The 22651-nt window shown below is 32.5% G+C and overlaps 1 protein-coding gene across 1 annotated transcript; it reads left to right on the top strand.

Annotated features, from left to right (window-relative positions):
- Positions 1 to 19815: 19815 nt before the first annotated feature.
- LOC119369088 (uncharacterized) lies at positions 19816 to 22573 on the top strand. Its single transcript, XM_089719840.1, has one exon. It carries the CDS (start codon positions 20008 to 20010, stop codon positions 22408 to 22410), a length of 2403 nt encoding a protein of 800 aa, XP_089575966.1. The 5' UTR covers positions 19816 to 20007; the 3' UTR covers positions 22411 to 22573.
- Positions 22574 to 22651: the final 78 nt, after the last annotated feature.

Raw genomic sequence — 22651 nt, 5'->3', positions numbered from 1 at the left:
TGGGATTCAACATATTAGGATGACGTTAACATATTGAAAGCTATTTAAACCACACCCAATATGAACTCAGATCACAAATGCCTCTAAAAGTATTTGTAACTTAGTAATTAATATATAAGTCTGTCTTTTATGTAGGCTTGATCATGGATTAAGTTCAAGTTGAATTTATAATATCTTCCAAGAAAATTTAATATTCATAAGATACCTGTTTCCTAAATAATGGATCATGGGGGTTGGATTTAAGTTAAAAAATAAATATAATAATTAAAAAGATTTTACTTTAACAAAAGAAAAAAAAATGGATTAGATTCATATATATTCATATCCGATCAATATTTAATTGGATATAAATTTTTCGATTTATTTTTAAGATAGAAAATTCCAATTATAATATTTTCACATGTAGATATTTCACATTTTATAATAGTTGTGTCATAGTTATAAGAATTTTACAATAATGCAGAAATTGAAAATTCTATATAGATTTCTCAAAAAAAAAAAAAAAAAAAAAATTCTGTATAAATACATAAACTGTCTTTGCATGCTATTTGGACTTTTGAAGCAAATAATATGATTATATGTTTTTTTCTTTTTTAATTTTCTTTTTTGAAACCTTTAGCTAAACTTTTTTTTTTCCCTATAATGCAATGGACTTTTCTAATATCATATATTTATATTTCATATCACTAAATCAATATGAGGTACTTTTATTGATTGCATATAAAAGTGGATAATTAATGAAAACATGATTTTAATATAAATATAGGATACTTAAAAATATTTTAAGCACTATAAATAATATTTTAAGATAATTATTTTTATAAAAATTTATAAACAATCCTAATACATATTAAAAAAATTAATTCTAATATAAAACTAAGTTTTAAAGTTATATTTTTAAAGCAATTGATTATGTCTTTTATGAATTTTACAGTAAAATTTAAAAAGCACCAATAATAAATTTTGATTAAAAATTAATTCAATTATCAATCATTATATTTTGAACTTGTATTGGGATATACAATTATTATTGATGTGTTTGATTAATCCTATTTTGGCTCATCAGACCTCCCAATGAATAAAAAAATTATTTTTTAAATAAATACGATAATTAAGCATTTCAAAATTTTCATTTTTATCTTTACTAAATTTATTTTTTAATAAATATATATGATAATGAGGCATTTGAAAATTTTTTAATATTTTATTTATTAAATATTTAATTCTATATATTTTGATTATCATTTAAAATATTTTATTTAGGAGATAGATTAAAAAAGAATATATTTTTTATTAATATTATTTTCTTCTTTATGTTTGATTAGATATATTTTTTTAAAAAATAAAATTTTGAATAGAATATATATAATATTTTATTTAGGAGAGATAAAAAAAAGAAGAAAAAATATTATATTTACTAATATTTTTTTCTTTATATTTGTAAGATTTGATTGATATATTTTTTTGAAAATTAAATTTTTAAATATAATTTACATAATTAAATTTAAGGTGGTAAACAGTTGAAAATTTTAATTTTAAAAATATATATAATAATTTATTGAGTTTTTTTTTTTTTAATGAAACGGGAGGGAATTATACCCAAAGGGAAAGCTAGCTAGCTAGCACGAGGCCATGCAACCCTTGCAGAATTAGCAACAAGCAAAGCCCCAACTGAAAAACAAGGGAAGTGGAGAACCTGTAACCTTCTAGGACCGTGAATGGCCTCATTGGCCAACACATCTGCCACAAAGTTTGCTTCCCTAAAATTTTTTTCCAAATGCACATCCCATTGTCGATCTAGGAAGCAACACACCCATCAACCGCATTTTTAAATCGGTGAGCAGAAATGCCTCGATGAGAAAGAATATCCACCATCGCATGTGAGTCAATCTGCACATGTAACTTCCGCCAACCAGTATCCCAAGCCACAAAAAGAGCATAGAACACAACCCACAGTTCAAGGAAGCTCGAAAACCCATTAGCCACTTGCCATGATTATCATGCACAATAGCACAGTTAGGAGGCCCAGGAGACCACTCAACCAGCTGAAAACCCAGGCACAACGACCTCAAAGAACTGCGCTCATAAAAATCGAAAGCTATGTACCTCCCTGACCTTCGAACACAATAGATGAAGAGAGAGGGAAGATAACCCCAAACTACCAGTAAAAATTCGTTCATTTCGAATTTTTCGAAACCACTAAAGAGCAAAAGAAAAAACCACATCCAGGAGTAACCCAAAAGGCTACCATGAGAAGATAACAAATTCATTCTAAGCCAATCAACTAAACTTAGAGAGAAAAAATCATTGCACCAAGCATTCACATTAAGCTCATTCCAAAACTGCTGTGAATGAGGACAATCCCGGAAAATATGTTAAATACTCTCAACAGAACTAGGAGAGATATCGCACCAAATACTCTCAACAGAAAATATGTAAAACCCCTCTTGCCACGGTCCGCCTTACACATGACCTTCCCATGAATCAGAAGCCACAAAAAGAAACAAATCCAATGCGGAACCTGAAGACACCAAACCAACTTCCAAAGAACTGAATTATCAGTAGCCAAAGTCCCATATAGAAGCTGATAAGCTGACCTGATAGTATAAGAACCAGTAGCAGACGGGCCCCAGGCAATGGAGTCCCAATTATTCACATCTGTGTTGAGAAAACGGGGACCCAAGGAATCCAAAATCAAGTTAGGAAGCTTCCCTTCCAACTGACCCCAGTCCCAGCCACCCGAACACTACAAGAAAATTGCCGAATAGCAACAAATTTTTAGCAACGGATTATTTTTTCTATTTGTAAGAATTTCTGTTGTCTTGATATTTTAAATATATTCAATATTTTATTAAATTTCTTTTTTTGATTTAAAATTAATTTTATTAGAAATATGACAGGATTAGAATATTCATAAATGTGGAAATATTGAAAATATTTGGAGCTAGATAGATAAACAGGTAAATAGTAATGGATTTAGAGACAGATTTTGTGTGCCAATGATAAGCTTAGAAACGGATTTTAGCAACGGATTTGATACAGATTCAGCAACGGAAATAAATTCTAATTTGTATTTTCATGAGATGTAAGAAGCGGAAATTAAAAACAGAAATAAATCAATAGAAAGGAAACATAGAAACGGATTTAGAAACGGTTTTAGAGATGGAATGGAAACGGCTCGGGAACAAAATTCGTTCCCAAGGAGGTCAAAACTTGGAAAGGGATGTACTGGATACCAGTCCGTTGCGAAATTAGAAATGGTTATTTGTATCCGTTGCTAAACTGCCTTAGAAACGACTCGAGTTGTCTCGATTAAAATCCGTTTCTAATCCGTTCCTAAATCAGTTTAGCAACGGATTTTAGTTATGTAGAAACGGAAATCTATTGCTATTCGGTGATTTTCTTGTAGTGGAAGGTAGCTAGTAAGAAAAAATAGGCCTGGCCAACTCTACCCGACCAATGGAACAGTAGCGTAAGAGGAAAGATGAGTAGCACACAACCAAGAGTACTTCCAAAAGCTAGTCGCATGACCATTCCTGACATCATGCACAACCCCTTGCTTAACAACCTCCATGCTAGCACAAATAACCTTCCATATATGAGATGATTGAGGCCTAGGAGAGCCAACCCTTCATATATTTGTTAACAACACACTTCGCTCATAAGGAACTTGGATCCATGACCAAATGCCATGCTAATTTACTAACCAAAGCTCGATTCATCAGAGACAACCGATGAATCCTCAACCCTCCACTCTCCTTAGGAGCTTGAATAACATCCCAGTTAACTAGATGAATGTGATTCGTATGCCTTCTGTCTGACCAAATGAAATTACAATAGATGCATTCTATCTTAGAGCATAAGAAATGGCAAACTCGACGGTTTGCATGGAATAAAGCGGCAAAGCCATTAAAATCGATTGCACCAACATAACACGACCTGCAATGGATAGGGTTTTAGCTTTCCAACCAACAAGCCTCTCACGCATCCATTCCAGAACATGAGAATATGTAAATTGACTAAGCTTATGATAAACAGTTGTCACACCCAAATAAAAACTCATAACCATGGTCAAAGGGATACTTGACGTTGAAGAGAGAGAAGCTGCGAACCCAGGATCAGTATTGGAGGGGACAAAAAGACAGGACTTGGTGTAATTAATCTGCTGACCAGAGGCCTGACAAAACCGCGTCAAAGTACTTAAAATCAATTGCATCTATCTCTTTAAAGTCTCAACAAATAAATCCAAATCATCCAAAAAAAAAAGATGGGAGATGGCAGGACCTCGTCGTGATAGGGAAATAGGTTTCCAAACCCCATCACCCACAGCTTCCCCAATCATATAGACTAAGACCTTAATATAAAGAGCAAATAAGTAAGGGGAGATAGAATCCCCTTGCCTCATCCCCCTTGAAGGCTGAAAAGAATTAAGTTTTTCCCCATGCCAGAGAAGCGCCATCGAGGAAGACTGAACACAACACATAACATTAGAAACCCATAACTCCAGTAAGCCAATATCCATTAACACCCATCGAATAAAATCCCAACTGAGATGATCATAGGCCTTCTTAAGACCGATTTTAATAGCCATAGTACCCATCAAAACTTTAGCCAACTTCATGGTGTGAATAGTCTTCTAGAAGATAACAATATTATCTGTGATCTATCTATGAGGCACAAAGCTACATTGCTTAAGGCCAAGCAAAAATTGCAGAACTAGTTTAAGCTTATTCACCATAGCTTTTATAATAAGTTTTTAAAGCACGTTATAGAGACTAATAGGTCTCAACTAGGTGAAACTCTCCAGATTAGGGACCTTAGTGTTGGCTTAAGAGTCAATTTCTAATCTCGGATTTTGATGATTAATACAAAATAAATAAATTTAAATTATGCTATTTGTGCTAATTTTATTTTATGCAGAATTACTATGGAAAGAAATCGTACAAGGCAAGTCCTACATTGAGTGTGAAGTTATTCGAAGATCCTAGTAGCTAGGTATTTAGGATACTTTGTAGGATAAAGAGAAAATCCATATATGAGCACATAAATTATTTTTCTCTCAGTCAAAAATATTTTCGGAAATTAGATTTTCTCAAAATAAATTCTTTTATTTGTTTTCGAAAAATATTTCTTAAATCGAAATGATTTAATTTCCTAAAACTAAAGAGATTTCTTCTCTAATGTTTTTGGTAATAAAATCATACACTTTTCGAAAATATATTTTGAAAGATCTAAAGTACTTAAATTTATTTTCTTACCTTATAAAACGAAGGAGAATCTTTTTCGTTTTTAGTAAGAGCATCCTTCCGTAAAAATATTTTCCAAATAATGCTGCCGAAAATCTTTTGTTTAAAGGAAAGCAAAATCGTGTTTTATTCTCTTACCAAAAAGGATAAAATAAATTTTTGATAGCAAAGATTTTCATATCTTCTAAATAAGGAAAGAAGATATTCTGATTTCAAAATAAAATAATCTCTTTCCAAAGGCGACAGCTTCTTAGCTCTCTATATAAAGGAGCTTTCACGTCTTGAACATTGATGAAGTAAGAGTTTTCGTTTTAAGAGCATTCTCACATTGATCAAATCTTTATCTCTCAAAACTTACTCTCTACCCCCCATTTTTCTTTTCATCTCTACACTTAACGTTTTTATCTTTAAAGTGAAAAGAATTTTTACAATTACTTTTGAAAAATGGTTCCGTGTTCTAATCGATCTTCTAATCTGATAAACTGTTTTTCCTGTGCTTATATGTGCATTTCTTTCTGTCTATTTAGATTCTGTAATCTATAGTAGACAGGCTCTTTATTTGTTAAACTTTTGTGTGTAATAGCTTAGGTTAGAAGCTATTGTGATAGAGGTTATCAAGCGACCTTCTTCATGTGTGAGATTTTAATGTCTTGAATTGAGTTTCTGTACTCTGCCAAAAACAGAAAGGGTTGAGGTTAACTAGAACCTTTGGAAAATCTAGTGGGACAAAAGGGTCGATCTAGGTGTTGATCTATTGTCTTGTACTGTTGGTTTGTCTCTTACCCTTTAAAAGAGATAACATAGTTGAGGATTTCAAGATGCGTCTTGGGGAATGGATGTAGGCGAGTTAGTGCCGAACCACTATAAATCTCTGTGTTGATCTTTTTATTTCTGAAGTTTGCTTGATACTGTCTTTATAACACCTCGGTTTAATTTTTAGAAACGCTAAAATTGTTAATGATTCAGATGTTCTAAAACGGTAATAAGTCTTATCTTTTCTGAACATTAGAACTCTGGAATTCTAATAAGTGAGTATACCATGTTCTAACTGTTGTTCTATTCACAGTATATCTCACTGCTTGGGTTTCTAATTAATTTTTTAAACTTTATGAGGAAGTTCTAATCACGATAGCTTTCCATCATAAAGTTGTTCTGATTCTTGATTAAGGCTCTGTGAAAAAGTTCTGAAGTCAATAACTGTCTTCCACATAGCTTTATATGATTTTCTAAACTTTATGAGGAAGTTCTAATTTCAATAGCTTTCCTTCATAAAGATGCTCTAATATTGAATAAGTCAGTGTGAAGCTGTTCTAATCTATAGCTGCACTTTGCACAGACTTTCTATCTTTTATAAATAGAACATTGTGAGGTGTTTCTAATCCTTATTCTATTCTCACAAAGTTCTTTGATTTTCCGCTGCACTTAGAATTCTATATTTTGTTTAGAATTTCTAAAATTTGTATCTGAGTTTAGAATACCCAATTCATCCCCCTCTTGGGTTGTGCCATACATATACGAGACCCACACTTAGGAATAATCACCAAAAGAGTATTATTAACCTCAAGCGGTATAGGGCCAACCCCTAGAACCCCAAGAACAAAATCACAAACATCATCCCCTCTACATGCTAAAGTTTCCGATAAAAACCAGCTTAAAACCCATCACTTTCGGGAGCTTTATATGGAGACATCCTAGAGAGAGCCTGAAAGAGCTCCTCCTTTGTGAAAGGCTTTGAAAGCATGCTAAGCATCTCCTGCGTTAAAGGAGGAAAAAAACTCGATTTTAGACCTGAATGGTCCTGCTGCCCATCCGAGGTATACAATGAGCAAAAAAAATTAGTGGGCATCAATTTGATGAGCCCCTCATCTAGAATAACATTGCCATTGGCATCCTTCAATGAAACCATATTAGAAATCTATTTCCGAGCAAGCACAAAAGCATGATACAAGCTGGTATTATGGTCACCAGAAATAATCCATTCCTACAAAAATATTACCAAAGGAAGTGCGATTCCAAGCCTGCAAATCTGCGGCCATAGATTTTAAAGAAGAGTGAATAGGAGAAGATTGTGGGTCCCGTATATGTATGGCACAACCCAAGAGAGGGGGTGAATTGGGTTTTCTAAAAATAAAAATTTTAGCTTTAAAAACAAAATACAGAATTCTAAGTGCAGCGGAAAATAGAACTTGTGAGAATAAATTATGGATTAGAACTTCCTCATAATGTTAAAAAAAAATTGTGCGAAGTGCAGCTATTAGTTAGAACTGCTTCACAATGTCTTATTCAATATTAGAACTGCTTTATGACGGAAAGCTATTATAATTAGTACTTCCTCATAAAGTTTAGAAAATCATAAAAGACTAACTGAGAGACAGTTATTGAAATCTGAACTGCTTCACAAAGCTTCAATCAAGTTTAGAAAACTGATTAGAAACCCAAATAGTGAAATATAATGAAAATAGAAACTGATCAAAATTCCAGAGTTCTAATGTTCAGAGAAGATAAGACTTATGTCAGCTTTAGAACATCAAAACCATTAACAACTTTAGCATTTCTAGAGTATAAACAGAAGTGTGAGTAAAATCGTATCAAGCAAAACTTTAGAAATTAAAAAGATCAACACAGTGATTTATAGTGGTTCGACACTAACTCGCCTACATCCACTCCCCAAGACTCATCTTGAGATCCTCAACTATGTTATCTCTTTTCAAAGGTAAGAGACAAACCAACAATACAAGGCAATAGATTAACACCTAGATCTACCTTTTATCCCACTAGATTTTCCAAAGGTTCTAGTTAACCTCAACCCTTTCTGTTTTTGGCAGAGTACAGAAACTCAATTCAAGACATTAGAATCTCTCTCACGGAGAAGGTCGCTTGATAACCTCTTTCACAATAGCTTCTTACCTAAGCCATTACACAAATGTTTATCAAATAAAAACCTGTCTACTAAAGATTACAGAATCTAAATAGACAGACAGAAATACAAATATAAGCACAGGAAAAATAGTTTTTCAGATTAGAAAATCGTTTAGAAAATAGAACTGTTTTTCAAAAGAAGTTGTTATAAAATTTCTTTTCTCTTTTAAAGATAAAACAAAATGTATCAAGATGAAAAGAAATAAGAGGGTAGAGAGTAAGTTTTGAGAGATAAAAGATATGATCAATAGATGAATACTCTTAAAACAAAAACTCTTTCTTCCACGCTTTTCAAAGACTAAAAACATCTTTTTATAGAGAGGTCTGTCACTCTCGTTTTTAGAAAGTGGATATTTCTTTTTCAAATCAAAATATTTGCTTTCCTTATTTAGAAGATACGGAAATCTTAGTTACCAAAAAATTATTTTATCCTTTTGGTAAGAAAATAGGGGACGATCTTTCTTTCCTTTAAATATAAAGATTTTCGAAAGCAATTATTTGAAAAAAAAATATTTTTCGAAAAGATTCTACTTACTAAAACGAAAAAAATAAGATCTTCTTTCATTTTAGGTAAGAAGATAAATTAAAATTCTTAGATCCTCAAAGAGGATTTTGTTTTCGAAACTGAAGTGCATAAGATTTATTATTACCAAAATCGTTAGAGAGGTATTTTGAACATTTCGATTTCTTTTAAAGGAATTTCGAAAACAACTTTTTGACGAAAAGATTTATTTTGAAGAATCTATTTTTCGAAAAATAATTTTGATGAGAGAAAAAGTTTTTTATTTTGCTTATAATTGAAGTTCCTCTCTATCCTACAATGAATCCTAACATCTAACCACTAGGGTCTTCGGATGTCTTCATACACTTTGGATTTGTAGGACTTACCTTGTTCGTTTATTACTTTCCATATGTGTTCTGTATAAAAATATTATTAGCACAAATAATATAGATTAAATTTATTTGTTTTGTTTTAATCATCAAAATTCCAAGATTAGAATTTGACCCTTGGGCCAACAATCTCACCCTTTTTGATGATGACAAAACCAATAAATTTAGCAAATATATAACATGTGCTCCCCCTAAATTTTATGCATAAAAGAATATAAGTTCTAAGTATGCCAAATGATCTTAAAGCGAATTTAGAACATATATTATGCTCCCCCTGAATAGATGCAATAAAACTATTTATGAAATTTAGAGCTAGGGAAACATTTTAGAAACTGATTTAGAACTACCAAAGATAGACAAGATATTCTAATTTCTAATAATCAGAGCATATGGTCAGAGCAAAAGAATAGAATAGAAACTGATATTAGGTATAGAACAGAAGATCTTAAGTCTAATATGTAGAGCAGACGTTAGAATAAGGATCTAAGTTCTAAAACACTCAATTCACCATGTAAAATATAACTCGCCAAAATAGAACATATAGATAGATAACATAGATTAGAAAATAGTAAGCACTAAGATATAAGTACTTCGGTTACCACACATCAGCAGAGTACATACTTAATCACCAAAATGTCACCAAAATAACCTATGTTCTCCCCCTTTTGTCATCATACAAAAGGGTTAGAAGAGATCAGAGCATAATAAAAAAAATATATAAATAGAATTCAAATGATATAACCTAAAAAAAATATTGTTCACAAAATAAAAATCAGAGAGGCTTGGGATCAGTTCTAAGTCTCTTAGAACTTCTAAAAGTCTGAGTAGGAGAGGTTTCAGAAGAGCTTTCTGGTCGTTTAGAAGAAGGGTGCAATGGAGGCTTTCTTCCATGAGTCTTATGTTTACCTGTAGTGTGTTTGACTTTCTTTGGTTTCTCCGAGGTAGGAGTGTAGGGTATTCCCTTAACTTTTAGAGTAGCTAGCTTCCTTTTATTAACATCTTTCATTCTTTCCAAGGACTCAATGAGAGACTGATTATGGTCAATCACAATCTTGCAATGTTTTATTGCCTCATCAAGCTCCTTATTATGTTCTTCTATAAGCTCTTTTTCCATTCTTCCTAGCATAGCTTCTCTACTCCTTTGAGCTAATAAAAACTCAGATTCCTTTTCAGTTTTGACCTCAGTTGACTTGTCTTCATCACTTAATTCCAGTTTTTCTGTCTCAGCATCACTGATTTCTTCTATTTTCTTTCCTTTTTCAACCTTTTCAGACTCCTTTTTCTCTTCTATTTCTTCCCCTTTTTCTGATTCTGCTTCCTTCTCAGCTATTTCCTCTTTTTCTGTCTCTTCCTTCTTTTCGTCTCCTAATTTCTTTTCTTCTTCTTTCATTTTCTCTTTCTTTTCTTCTTTCTCTGTTTCTCTTAATTTAGCTTTTCCTTTCTCTTCTTTCTTCTTCTTTTTCTCAGCCTCTTCTTTCCCTTTCTTTTCTTTCTCAGCTTCTTCTTTTTCTTTCTTTTCTTTCTCAACTTCTTCTTTTTCTTTCCCTTCTTTCCCTTCTTTTTCTTTTTCTTCTTCTCCTTCTTCATCTTTCATTTTTAACGACCCAGTGTCTAGCTTTGAAACATTATAGCCTTCACTTTCCTTTAATCAACATCCAGAAATTCAAACATTGGTGTAAGTACCATTCCATAGGGTAGTTTCTTAGGGTTATTCTGCATTTTGTCAAATATGGTATGACACAGGTTCAAAGGTTTCTTCTCAACTATGTGCCACCTAATGCACAATTCAACCTGATTCACATATGTAAGTGAAGCACTTTTGGGATAAATATAATGCACAGTCAGTTTGTATAGCCATTTCATGCTGTCCGTCAAATTTGAGCATTCAATAGTGCCTTGTTTGTCTGCAGAACCCCCTTTGACAATTTTCTTCACAAACTCTTTCTTTTTGTACTCACTAACCCTAGAAATATCCTTAATCTTCGTTACCCTAGACCCAGTATTTGGTAAATTAAAAATTTTGCTCAAGTCAGCATAAGAAAATGCTTTGAATTCACCCTTAAGCTTTACAGAAATCAACTCTGTTCCACTAACCTTAAGAGAACCGTAAAACTCTTTGACTAAACTCTCATAACATAGGCTGTTTAATGATAGAAAATCCATCAAAACTTGAAACTCAAAGAGTTCCTTGAAATTAAACTCATCACTACCAAAAAATTTCCAGTCAATGACATATGAACGCATGAGAGGATATGGTGAAAGGACAGATTTACCTTTGTCGCGAGCCCTAGCTACTTGTTTCTTAGAAGTAGCAGTTTCCACTTTTTCTTCCTTTGGTTCCTCATCTGGCTTTTTCTGTTTTGACTCCTTTTGCTCATATTTCTTTGATAGTCTTTTTAGGAATTGGAGTTCTTGTTCAGTTAAAGAGTCGGACGAGGAGGAGAAACTTGATTCGGCCATTGTTGAGGTTTTCGATGCAAAAGAACAAACTTAGGGTTTTGTTAGCAAGAGAGCAAGAGAGAAATATAGAGCAGTTAATAGAGAGACAAGAACGTTTAAGTAGCGAAATAGATTTTAGGAAAAAAATAAAAAGAAAATAAAAGACAGTTTTTAGAGAAATTCAAATCGACAAATAAATAAAAATAAAACCGCCAAAACTAAGGATGCAAAACATAATAAAACAAACACAATAAATTGACTGTTTTTGAATTTGGTCTAAAGCAAGATTCTGATAATGACATTAGAAAGTCACATCAGAGCAATACGCATTTCTTTTTAGACAGAAATATTTTTCACACATATACAGAATAAAGTATTAGAACATAGAGGTCTTTTACTTTTGAATACAGAAAACAGTTTAGAACATACTTACATAGTTCTAAAGTTAAGAGTTCAGAACTAACATACCGAGTTGTCTTCTAATTAAGCAGAATTGGCTTTCATTCAAAGGTTTAGTAAAGATATCTGCCAATTGTTTTTCTGTAGGAATGAACTCAATCACTATGTCACCTTTTTGTACATGATCATGTATGAAGTGATGTCTGAGTTCTATGTGCTTGGTTCTAGAATGCTGAACTGGATTTTTAGATAAATTGATGGCACTTATGTTGTCACACTTAATTGGCACTTTTTCTAATTTCAGTCCATAGTCTGCCAACTGTTGTTTGATCTATAGAACTTGTGCAACACAGCTTCTAGCAGCAACATATTCAGCTTCTGCAGTAGAGAGAGCAACGGATGTCTGTTTCTTGCAAAACCATGATACAAGGGCGCTGCCTAGAAATTGGCAAGTTCCAAACGTGCGTTTTCTATCTATTCTACTTCCTGCAAAATCAGAATCACTATACCCAACAAGATCAAATGTATCGCCTTTAGAGTACCATAGACCCAGATTAGAAGTTCCACAAAGATATCTTAAAATTCTTTTATAGCAATTAAATGAGATTCTTTGGGACACGATTGAAATCTAGCACATAGACAAACACTAAAGTGTATGTCTGGTCTACTTGCCGTTAGATATAGTAAAAAACCAATCATACTTCTAAACAATTTAATATCCACATCCTTACCTTTTTCATCTTTTTCTAATTTTGAGGATGGACTCATTGGTGTACCACATACCTTGGCATTTTCCATTTTGAATTGTTTCAACAATTCTCTAGTATATTTTTCCTGACTTATGAAAATTTCATTTTCACATTGTTTGATTTGAAGTCCAAGGAAGAAGTTTAATTCTCCCATCATACTCATTTCGAACTCACCCTGCATAATCTTAGAAAATTCCTTACAAAGAAGATTATTAATAGATCCAAAGATTATGTCATCAACATAAATTTGTACAACTAGAATGTCATGTGCTTTATTTTTGATACATAGTGTTGTATCAACTTTTCCCTTGAAAAACCATTTTCTAATAGAAACTTACTTAATCTTTCATACCAAGCTTTAGGAGCTTGCTTCAAACCATAAAGAGCTTTAGTGAGTTTGTAAACATGATTAGGTTTATCAAAAATTTCAAAACCAGGAGGTTGTTCTACATACACTTCTTCATTTAGAAAAGCACTCTTCACATCTATTTGATACAACATGAAGTTTTTAAAACGTGCAAATGCACAAAGCATTCTAATGGCCTCAAGTCTAGCAACCAGGGCAAAGGTCTCATCAAAATCGATGCCTTCCTCTTGGTTGTACCCTTGAGCCACTAATCTTGCTTTATTTCTCACAACGTTACCTTGTTCATCAAGCTTATTTCTAAACACCCATTTTGTTCCAATAACAGAATAGTTTTTATGTCTAGAAACAAGTTTCCAAACTTGGTTTATCTCAAATTGATTTAGCTCTTCTTGCGTAGCAAGAATCCAACTTTCATCATTTTGAGCATCTTCTAAATTTTTAGGTTGTAATTGAGAAACGAAAGCAACATTACCAAAATATCTTTTATATTGAGCTCTAGTCATCATCCTTTCTAAGGGATTATCCATAATGTCTTCTTGGGGATGACACTTATGAAATCGCCATTCTTTAGGTAATTGAGAATTTTCATTTTCTGTTTCTGGCATTTGACTTTCAACTATATTCTGATCTTCATGTTCAACTTCTGGTTCAGCCTGATTATCAGTGTTCTGCTCACTTTCTGGCTGTTCTAGTTGTTTTGATTGTTCATTCTGCTTTTCATGATTAGAATCAAAACCCTTTAGAATATAACAGGCAGTCTTAACTGCTTCTGCCCAGAAATACTTCGGTAGTTTAGAATCACTTAGCATGGTTCTGGCCATTTCTTGAAGTGTTCAATTCTTGCGTTCCACTACTCTATTTTGTTGAGGTGTTCTAGGTGCTGAGAAGTTATGGAAGATTCCTGACTTGTTTCAAAAAGCATCAAATTTCTGATTTTCAAATTCTCCTCCATGATCGCTTCTAATTGCCAAGATGCTGTATCCTTTCTCATTTTGTATTCTCTTTTGCTTTGTCTCCAAAGCTTACTGTACCTCCCTTTTTCTTTTCTAATATGGTGAACTTCTTTCTATCACCAGTCATATGCCTAGAGCAAGCACTGTCCATGTACCACATTTCTGTTTTCAGCTCACTCCTTAGGCACACCTGAAAAGATCAAGCAGATTTAGCTACCCAACTCATATTGGGTCCTGGAGGGTTAGTGGTAACAAGTGCATTTAGCTTACTATAATTTTTCTTTCTGTTGAAACTTTGATATTCTAAAGTCACAACATTAGAAACTGCATTTTTCTTATTAGAAACACGATTCAGTTTAGAAATGCTATCATAGCTAGAACTTGTCTTTTCTTTAGAACAGGATTCTGAAATTGATTTTAGAATTCTAACCTCAGTTTTCAAAGATTCACTTTCAGAATTCAGATTTTTACATTTTTCTTCAAGATGTGTCAGATTTTCAGAAAATCTATTATTATAATTTTTAAGATCTTTGATCTCTATGATAAGATCTTTGCATATAACTTTTTGATAAAAAGCATCTTTTAAATGATTACTTTCAGATTTTAATTTTCTGAAATCTTTCTTTAGAACTTTATGCTTTCTAACAAGCTTTTCAAACTCATTGCAAAGATTATTGTAAGTATCTGGAAGATCATTTTCTGATTCAGGTTCATAAATACTTACAGTGCTTTCTTCATGCTTCTAGACTGTTGCATCTATTTCATCTTTCTGTGGTGAAGTTAGAGTGCTGATTTCTTTGGAGTCAGTATCGATAGTAACCATTAAACAAATATTAGCTATTTCTTCTTGATCATTGTGGCTTTCAAAATTAGAATTATCTGAATCACTCCAAGCAACTACGAATGCCTGCTTCGGCTTCTCTTTCATTGACTTCTTTTTCAATTTAGGACAATTGGGTTTGATATGTCCGGGTTTGTTGCATTCATAACAAACCACCTCAGAAGGTTCTTTCTTAGGTAAGTTACTATTTTTAGGTGGAAAGTTCTTTTTGATAAACTTTTTCTATGGCCTTCCACTCTTTCTATAGAACTTCTTGAATCTTTTAGCAACAAGTGCTAAATGATCACTATCAAGATCGGAAGAACTTTCTTCACTAGAAACTACTTTCAAAGCTAGTCCTTTCTTTTTTTTTTTTATCTTCTACAGTCAAAGAAGATTTCATTTCTTCCGAAACAAGAGCTCCTATAAGATAATCATAAGTGATGGGAGTCTCTTCGTAATTCATGACAGTTCCTATAGAATCCCATTTTTTAGGTAGAATTCTAAGGATTTTTGTAACAAGCTCATCTTCTGAAATTTCCTTACCGAGAGTTCTCAAAGGATTAACTATATTAGTGAATCTAGAATTTAACTCTGCAATAGTTTCTCCTTCTTTCATACTAAACATTTCATATTCTCTCCAAAGGATATTTATTCTGGATTCCTTTACTCTATCTGTACCGTCATAGGTAACTCTAAGTTTTTCGCAAACTTCTGTAGCAGATTTACATCCAGACACTTTGTTGTATTCTATTGCGTCTAAAGCACAATGAAGAATATTAATAGCTTTTGCATTTATAGCAATATCATTCCAATTAGTATTTGTATATTCTTCTTCTATTTTTCTAATACTCTCATTTTCTACAATTTTCATGGGAATACGAGGACCAGTAATAACATTCCTCCAATAGTTTATATCTATTGATTTCATGAAATTTTCCATTCTAATTTTCCAATAAGAGTAATTAGAACCATTGAACAAAGGAGGTCTAGAAACAGATTGACCTTCTAACGAAGTAAGAGCAAGTGAGGTTGCCATGGGATCTTATCTCTTAAGCGGTTAAGCTTCGGTAAATCAAGAGCCAAGGCTCTAATACCAGATTGTGGGTCCCGTATATGTATGGCACAACCTAAGAGGGAGGTGAATTGGGTTTTCTAAAAATAAAAATTTTAGCTTTAAGAACAAAATACATAATTCTAAGTGCAGCGGAAAAATAAAGAACTTGTGAGAATAAATTATGGATTAGAACTTCCTCACAATGTTAAAAAAAAATTATGCGAAGTGCAGCTATTAGTTAGAACTGTTTCACAATGTCTTATTCAATATTAGAACTGGTTTATGACGGAAAGCTATTGTAATTAGAACTTCCTCATAAAGTTTAGAAAATCATAAAAGACTAAATGAGAGACAGTTATTGAAATCTGAACTGCATCACAAAGCTTCAATCAAGTTTAGAAAACTAATTAGAAACCCAAATAGCGAAATATACTGAAAATAGAAGAACCGTTTAGAACTTGATATATTTACTGATTAGAATTCTAGAGTTCTAATGTTCAGAGAAGATAAGACTTATTTCAGTTTTAGAACATCAAAACCATTAACAACTTTAGCATTTTTAGAATATAAACAGAAGTGTGAGTAAAATAGCATCAAGCAAAACTTTAGAAATTAAAAAGATCAACACAGTGATTTATAGTGGTTCGACACTAACTCGCCTACATCCACTCCCCAAGACTCATCTTGAGATCCTCAACTATGTTATCTCTTTTCAAGGGTAAGAGACAAACCAACAATACAAGGCAATAGATCAGCACCTAGATCTACCTTTTATCCCACTAGATTTTCCAAAGATTCTAGTTAACCTCAACCCTTTCTGTTTTTGGCAGAGTACAGAAACTCAATTCAAGACATTAGAATCTCTCTCACGGAAAAGGTCGCTTGATAACCTCTTTCACAATAGCTTCTCACCTAAGCGATTACATAAATGTTTATCAAATAAAAACCTGTCTACTAAAGATTACAGAATCTAAATAGATAGATAGAAATGCAAATATAAGCACAGGAAAAACAGTTTTTCAGATTAGAAAATCGTTTAGAAAACAGAACTCTTTTTCAAAAGAAGTTGTTATAAAATTTCTTTCTCTTTTAAAGATAAAACAAAATGTATCAAGATGAAAAGAAATAAGGAGGTAGAGAGTAAGTTTTGAGAGGTAAAAGATATGATTAATAAATGAATACTCTTAAAACGAAAAGTCTTTCTTCCACGCTTTTCAAAGACTGAAAACGTCTTTTTATAGAGTGGTCTGTGACTCTCATTTTTTAAAAGTGGATATTTCTTTTTCAAATCAGAATATTTGCTTTCCTTATTTAGAAGATACGGAAATCTTAGTTACCAAAAAATCGTTTTATCCTTTTGGAAAGAAAATAGGGGACGATCTTTCTTTCCTTTAAACATAAAAACTTTCGAAAGCAATTATTTGAAAAAAAAAATGTTCGAAAAGATTCTATGCACTAAAACGAAAAAATAAGATCTTCCTTCGTTTTAGCTAAGAAGATAAATTAAAATTCTTAGATCTTCAAAGAGGATTTTATTTCCGAAACTGAAGTGCATAAGATTTATTATTACCAAAATCGTTAGAGAGGTATTTTGAACATTTCGATTTCTTTTAAAGGAATTTCGAAAATAACTTTTTGACGAAAAGATTTATTTTGAAGAATCTATTTTTCAAAAAACAATTTTGATGAGAGAAAAAGTTTGTTATTGTGCTTATAATTGAATTTCCTCTCTATCCTACAATGAATCCTAAAATCTAACCACTAGGGTCTTCGAATGTCTTCATACACTTCGGATTTGTAGGACTTGCCTTATTCATTTATTACTTTCCATATGTGTTCTGCATAAAAATATTATTAGCACAAATAATATAGATTCAATTTATTTGTTTTTTTTAATCATCAAAATTCCTATATTAGAATTTGACCCTTAATCCAACAAAGATTTATCCCATTCTGCCGCACAAAGTCTGGAGAAGAGCTATGGGTGGTCCAAGTCGCCTGGAATCGAGAAGGAGAAGGACAAGAAGGTTGATTCCATGTCAAGAATAGGACCAAAGGGATATGATCCCGATGAAGTTGTGGAGGATGAATAACTGTAGCATTAGGGAATCTAGTCCACCATAGAATCGAGCACAGTGCTCTATCAAGACAAGCACTCTTAGAAATAGAAACAGAGTTACCACGTGTCCATGTGAACAGAACACCAGAAAAGCCCAAATCGAGTAAAGCCTACCCAAAAATCTAGTCATAGAAGTCACGATAGCTAGCCTGCAAGTTAGACGCATACCCATATTGCTCTTCACTGGAAGTAATTGCATTGAAATCACCAAGAAGAAGGCATTCCTCAAAATTATCAATCTGACTCAAGATTAAATCCCGCTAAAGAAATTTTTGAAGAGCCATAAAGGGACTGCCATAAGCAAAAACTATATTCCACAACGTACTAGCCCCAGATGCAACTCTACAAACCATGAATTGAGCATGAGTATGAATGACAACAATTGTAAAACCCCTATCAGACCAAAGAAGCCAAATACCTCCACTGAAACCAAACGCTCAACCCGAACAGAAAAATCAAAACTGAGAGAAGAGTTTTGAAAAAGTTTTATTCTTAAAAATAATTTTTTATTTTCTTTTTCCTTACTGAATAATTTGTAATTACTATCATTTTAGTTTTGTAAGATATTTATATCTCTCTTACAATAAATAAATGGCCTATTGAATATTAGATAATTTTAATTTTCTTCTTATTTTTTTTCTTTTATATCCTAAATCTGTTTGACTTAAAACAAAATAGTGTTTAGGAAATTCAAAAAAAAAAAAAAAGGAACTATATATTCCTATTTGGGTTACTTTTTGGGGTTTCAAAAATTTTTATGTATATGCATATACTCTTTTATTTCATGTATTCAATAAGTAATACTGTTATTGTAGTCAAAATGATTTCCATTATTAATTCAAATCACATTCTGCTTTCTTTTCTTTTACCTAGCAGTAAAAAAAATTTATTACTCCCTCCGTCCAAAAAAGATAATCCATCTTTTAATAAACTATATATGTTTTCTTATTGATTTTATTATAATTTTAAGATTTAAAATCGTCTTTAATAAAATGATCTTATTTGAATATTATCTTGGCTTTAATATGAAAATGAAAAGAAAGAAAGTGAATGAACGTAAACTTTAAACCTTTAACTGAATATTATCTTTTTGAGTATAAATGATTTTCCTTAACAGAATGAACCTTTTAACCCTATAAAAAATGTCTGCTGAACTTTTTTAATAATGGACGTTTTCTTTTTTTTTTTTTAAAAAAATAAATGTACATTATAATTCTTAATGTATTTCACTTTTAATATCTTTTTCTGTTTTTAATAATGTATTTTTAAATATTAATAAAAATAATATATATTTTTTCTTATCTCTCTCCTAAATAAAATATCGTGTATATTTTATTTGAAAATTTATTTTTAAAAAAATATGTCCAATCAAATCATACAAATATAAAGAAAAAAATTAATAAAAAATACATATCTTTTATTTCTCGTCGAAATAAATATTTTAAATTATAATTAAAATATAATCAAATATTTAAAAAATAAAATATAAAAATTTTCAAATTTCTTAATATAAAAAATATAATCAAATATTTAGCAAATTTTAAATTTTATGAAGGACACTATCGAAAATCTTATTATTCTTCTCTTCTATTTTCACATTTATATATAATATAAATAGAGTTTGTGGTTGTTCTTTTTTTATATGATTCCATCGTTCAACTATTACAATATATTTTCAAATATTACAAATTCTTGCGTCTATCAATTGTTTTCAACTTATGTCACTTTTAACAGAAAAACATTAAAATCATTAAAATTCAAAAAAGAAAGGAAAAGAAAAAAAAAAGAAATTTATAATTTCTTCAGTTCGGTAAGTTAATACTCCACTAATAAAGAATTTGAATTTAATGTTGACGCTATTTTCTGCTCTCTAATTCTAAAGCTCATGTCAGCCCTCCACAAAAGCCCGTAGCTTATCTTCTCTCTTCCGCTAGACATCAACGGGGGACACTAAATCAGACCAAATCCCTTCTCGCCATTATCAAATTTCTCTCAAAAACTCTATACAAGATTGGGTCTTTCGCTTTATTTTCATAATATTATCCAAGATGCTCTCAACTACCAGCAGATGCCTTTCTAATTTTCGGCTTCATCGGCTAATGGGTTTTTTTGATTCCGTTTCTTATAGTACTTCTACCAATACACAAGCGAGAGGTAAAAGCAAATCTTATTCATTCGATAACATTGATGATGCTTTGGCTTCTTTCCAGTTGATGCTTCATAGTAATCCCTCACCATCTATTGTCGAATTTAATAAATCATTATCTGCACTTGTTCGAATGAAACGTTATGAGACTGTAATTTCTCTTTACAAACAGATGGAATTGTTTGGAATTTCACTCGATATTTATTGCATAAATATTTTGACTAATTGCTTTTGCCATCTGGACCGCGTGGATTTTGGGTTCTCTCTTTTGGGGAAAATCTTGAAACTTGGTTTTCAGCCTACCATTATAACGCTTAATACCTTGATTAACGGGCTTTGTAGTGAGGATAGATTTGATGAAGCTGTGGAATTATTTGATGAGATGGTTGCAAAAGGCTATCAACCTGATGTCTATACCTATAACGTGATTGTCAACGCTCTGTGTAAAATTAGGAAAACCAATGTGGCCTTTGGTATTCTGAAAAGAATGGTCGAGGAAGGTTGTGAGCCTGATGTGGTGTCATATAATGCTATCATTGACAGCCTTTGTAAGGATAGATTGGTTACTGAGGCATTGGAGCTCTTCTTGAAAATGAAGAGTGAAGGTATCTCTCCGAGCATTGTGACTTACAACTCTTTAATCAATGGTCTGTGTACGTCAAGCCGATTGAAGGAAGCTTTTTTGCTGCTTAACAAAATGTTGAAAGCCAACATCATGCCAGATCTAATTACATTCACTATATTGGTTGATGGTCTTTGTAAGGAAGGAAGGGCTGCAAAGGCTCATGGTATAGTCAAATGGATGATTCAAAGAGGAATAAAGCCTGATCTTGTGACTTACAACTCTTTAATCTATGGTCTGTGCAATTCAGGCCGATGGAAAGAATCTTTTATGCAGCTCAATGAAATGTCAGAAGCAAATATCACTCCAGATTTAATTACCTTAAATATATTGGTCGATGGGCTTTGTAAGGAAGGAAGGGTTGCAAAGGCTTGTGGTATTGTCAAATTGATGATTCAGAGAGGAATGAAGCCTGATGTTGTGACTTATACCTCTTTAATCTATGGTCTGTGCAATTCAGGCCGATGGGACGAATCTTCTATGCAGCTCAATGAAATGTTGGAAGCGAACATCGCACCAAATATAATTACCTTCAACATATTGGTCGATGGACTTTGTAAGGAAGGAAGGGTTGCAAAGGCTCATGGTATAGTCAAATGGATGATTCAGAGAGGAATGAAGCCTGATGTTGTGACTTACAGCTCTTTAATCTATGGTCTGTGCAATTCAGGCCGATGGGAAGAAGCTTCTATGCAGCTCAATGAAATGTTGGAAGTGAACATCACACCAAATTTAATTACCTTCAACATATTGGTCGATGGGCTTTGTAAGGAAGGAAGGGTTGCAAAGGCTCATGGTATAGTCAAATGCATGATTCAAAGAGGAATAAAGCCTAATGTTGTGACTTACAACTCTTTGATAAATGGATATTGTCTACTCAACAAAATGGATCAAGCTAGGGAAATTTTTGGCATGATGCTAAGCAAGGGTTGTACACCTGATGTTGTTACCTACAGTATCATGATTGACTGTTACTGTAGGAGAAAAAGGATAGATGAGGCAATGAGGCTTCTTGATGAAATGCCACGCAAAGGATTGATTCCTGACCATGTCACTTATAATTCTCTTATACATGGCTTGTCTAACACAAAGAGCCCTCAGGCTGCATATAAGTTTTTCAAGGACTTGTGTGCTAGTGGCCATTCTCCAGATGTGGTAACCTACAATATTTTGATAGATGGCTTCTGTAAGCATCAGAGTCTAGATGTGGCGTTGTCCCTATTTCATGAAATGCAGAAAAACTCATTGAAGCCTGATATTATTGTCTATAATATCCTAATTGATGGTATGTTCAAAGCTGGAAAAATTAAAGATGCGAAGGAACTGGTTTCTAGACTTTCCATAGAAGGCTTGCGCCCTGACGTTTACACATACAGTACAATGATCAATGGACTTTGTAAAGAAGGATTACTAGATGAAGCATTCAAGCTGTTCAGGAAAATGGAAGGGGATGGTTGCTTCCCAGATAGTTGCTCTTATAACGTGATTATCCAAGGATATCTCCGGCACAACGATTCATCCATGGCAACACAACTTATTGATGAAATGGTTGGCAAGGGTTTTTCTGCAGATGCCACCACCACAGAGTTGGTAATAAATTTAGTTATGAACAAGCCTGATGACCCGCTTGTACAAAAGCTGCTAAACTACTCTAAACGTTCTCAAGATGTAAACTTGAAGTGAGATTTCAGAATAGAACAATTATTATACTGTCGCAAGAGGTTCTGTTTTCTGCAATTCAATTTGTATGTATTATTATCTATTTGCATTTGCCCCATTTGATATGCATATAATACAATTCTACATCCACTGTGGAATATTTACTCTCTGTTTTTTGCTAACCAAATAGTATTTTAATCTATGTTTTCCGTTGATTATATCTTCTAACAGAACACAAATCGTCCTTTCACCACAGGATATATTT

Source organism: Jatropha curcas, chromosome 3 (genome assembly GCF_041381405.1).
Source record: "Jatropha curcas cultivar XTBG-Jc1 chromosome 3, XTBG_Jcur_1.0, whole genome shotgun sequence".
Classification (NCBI taxonomy): Eukaryota; Viridiplantae; Streptophyta; class Magnoliopsida; order Malpighiales; family Euphorbiaceae; genus Jatropha; species Jatropha curcas.
This window is presented reverse-complemented; position numbering and strand designations above follow the sequence as displayed.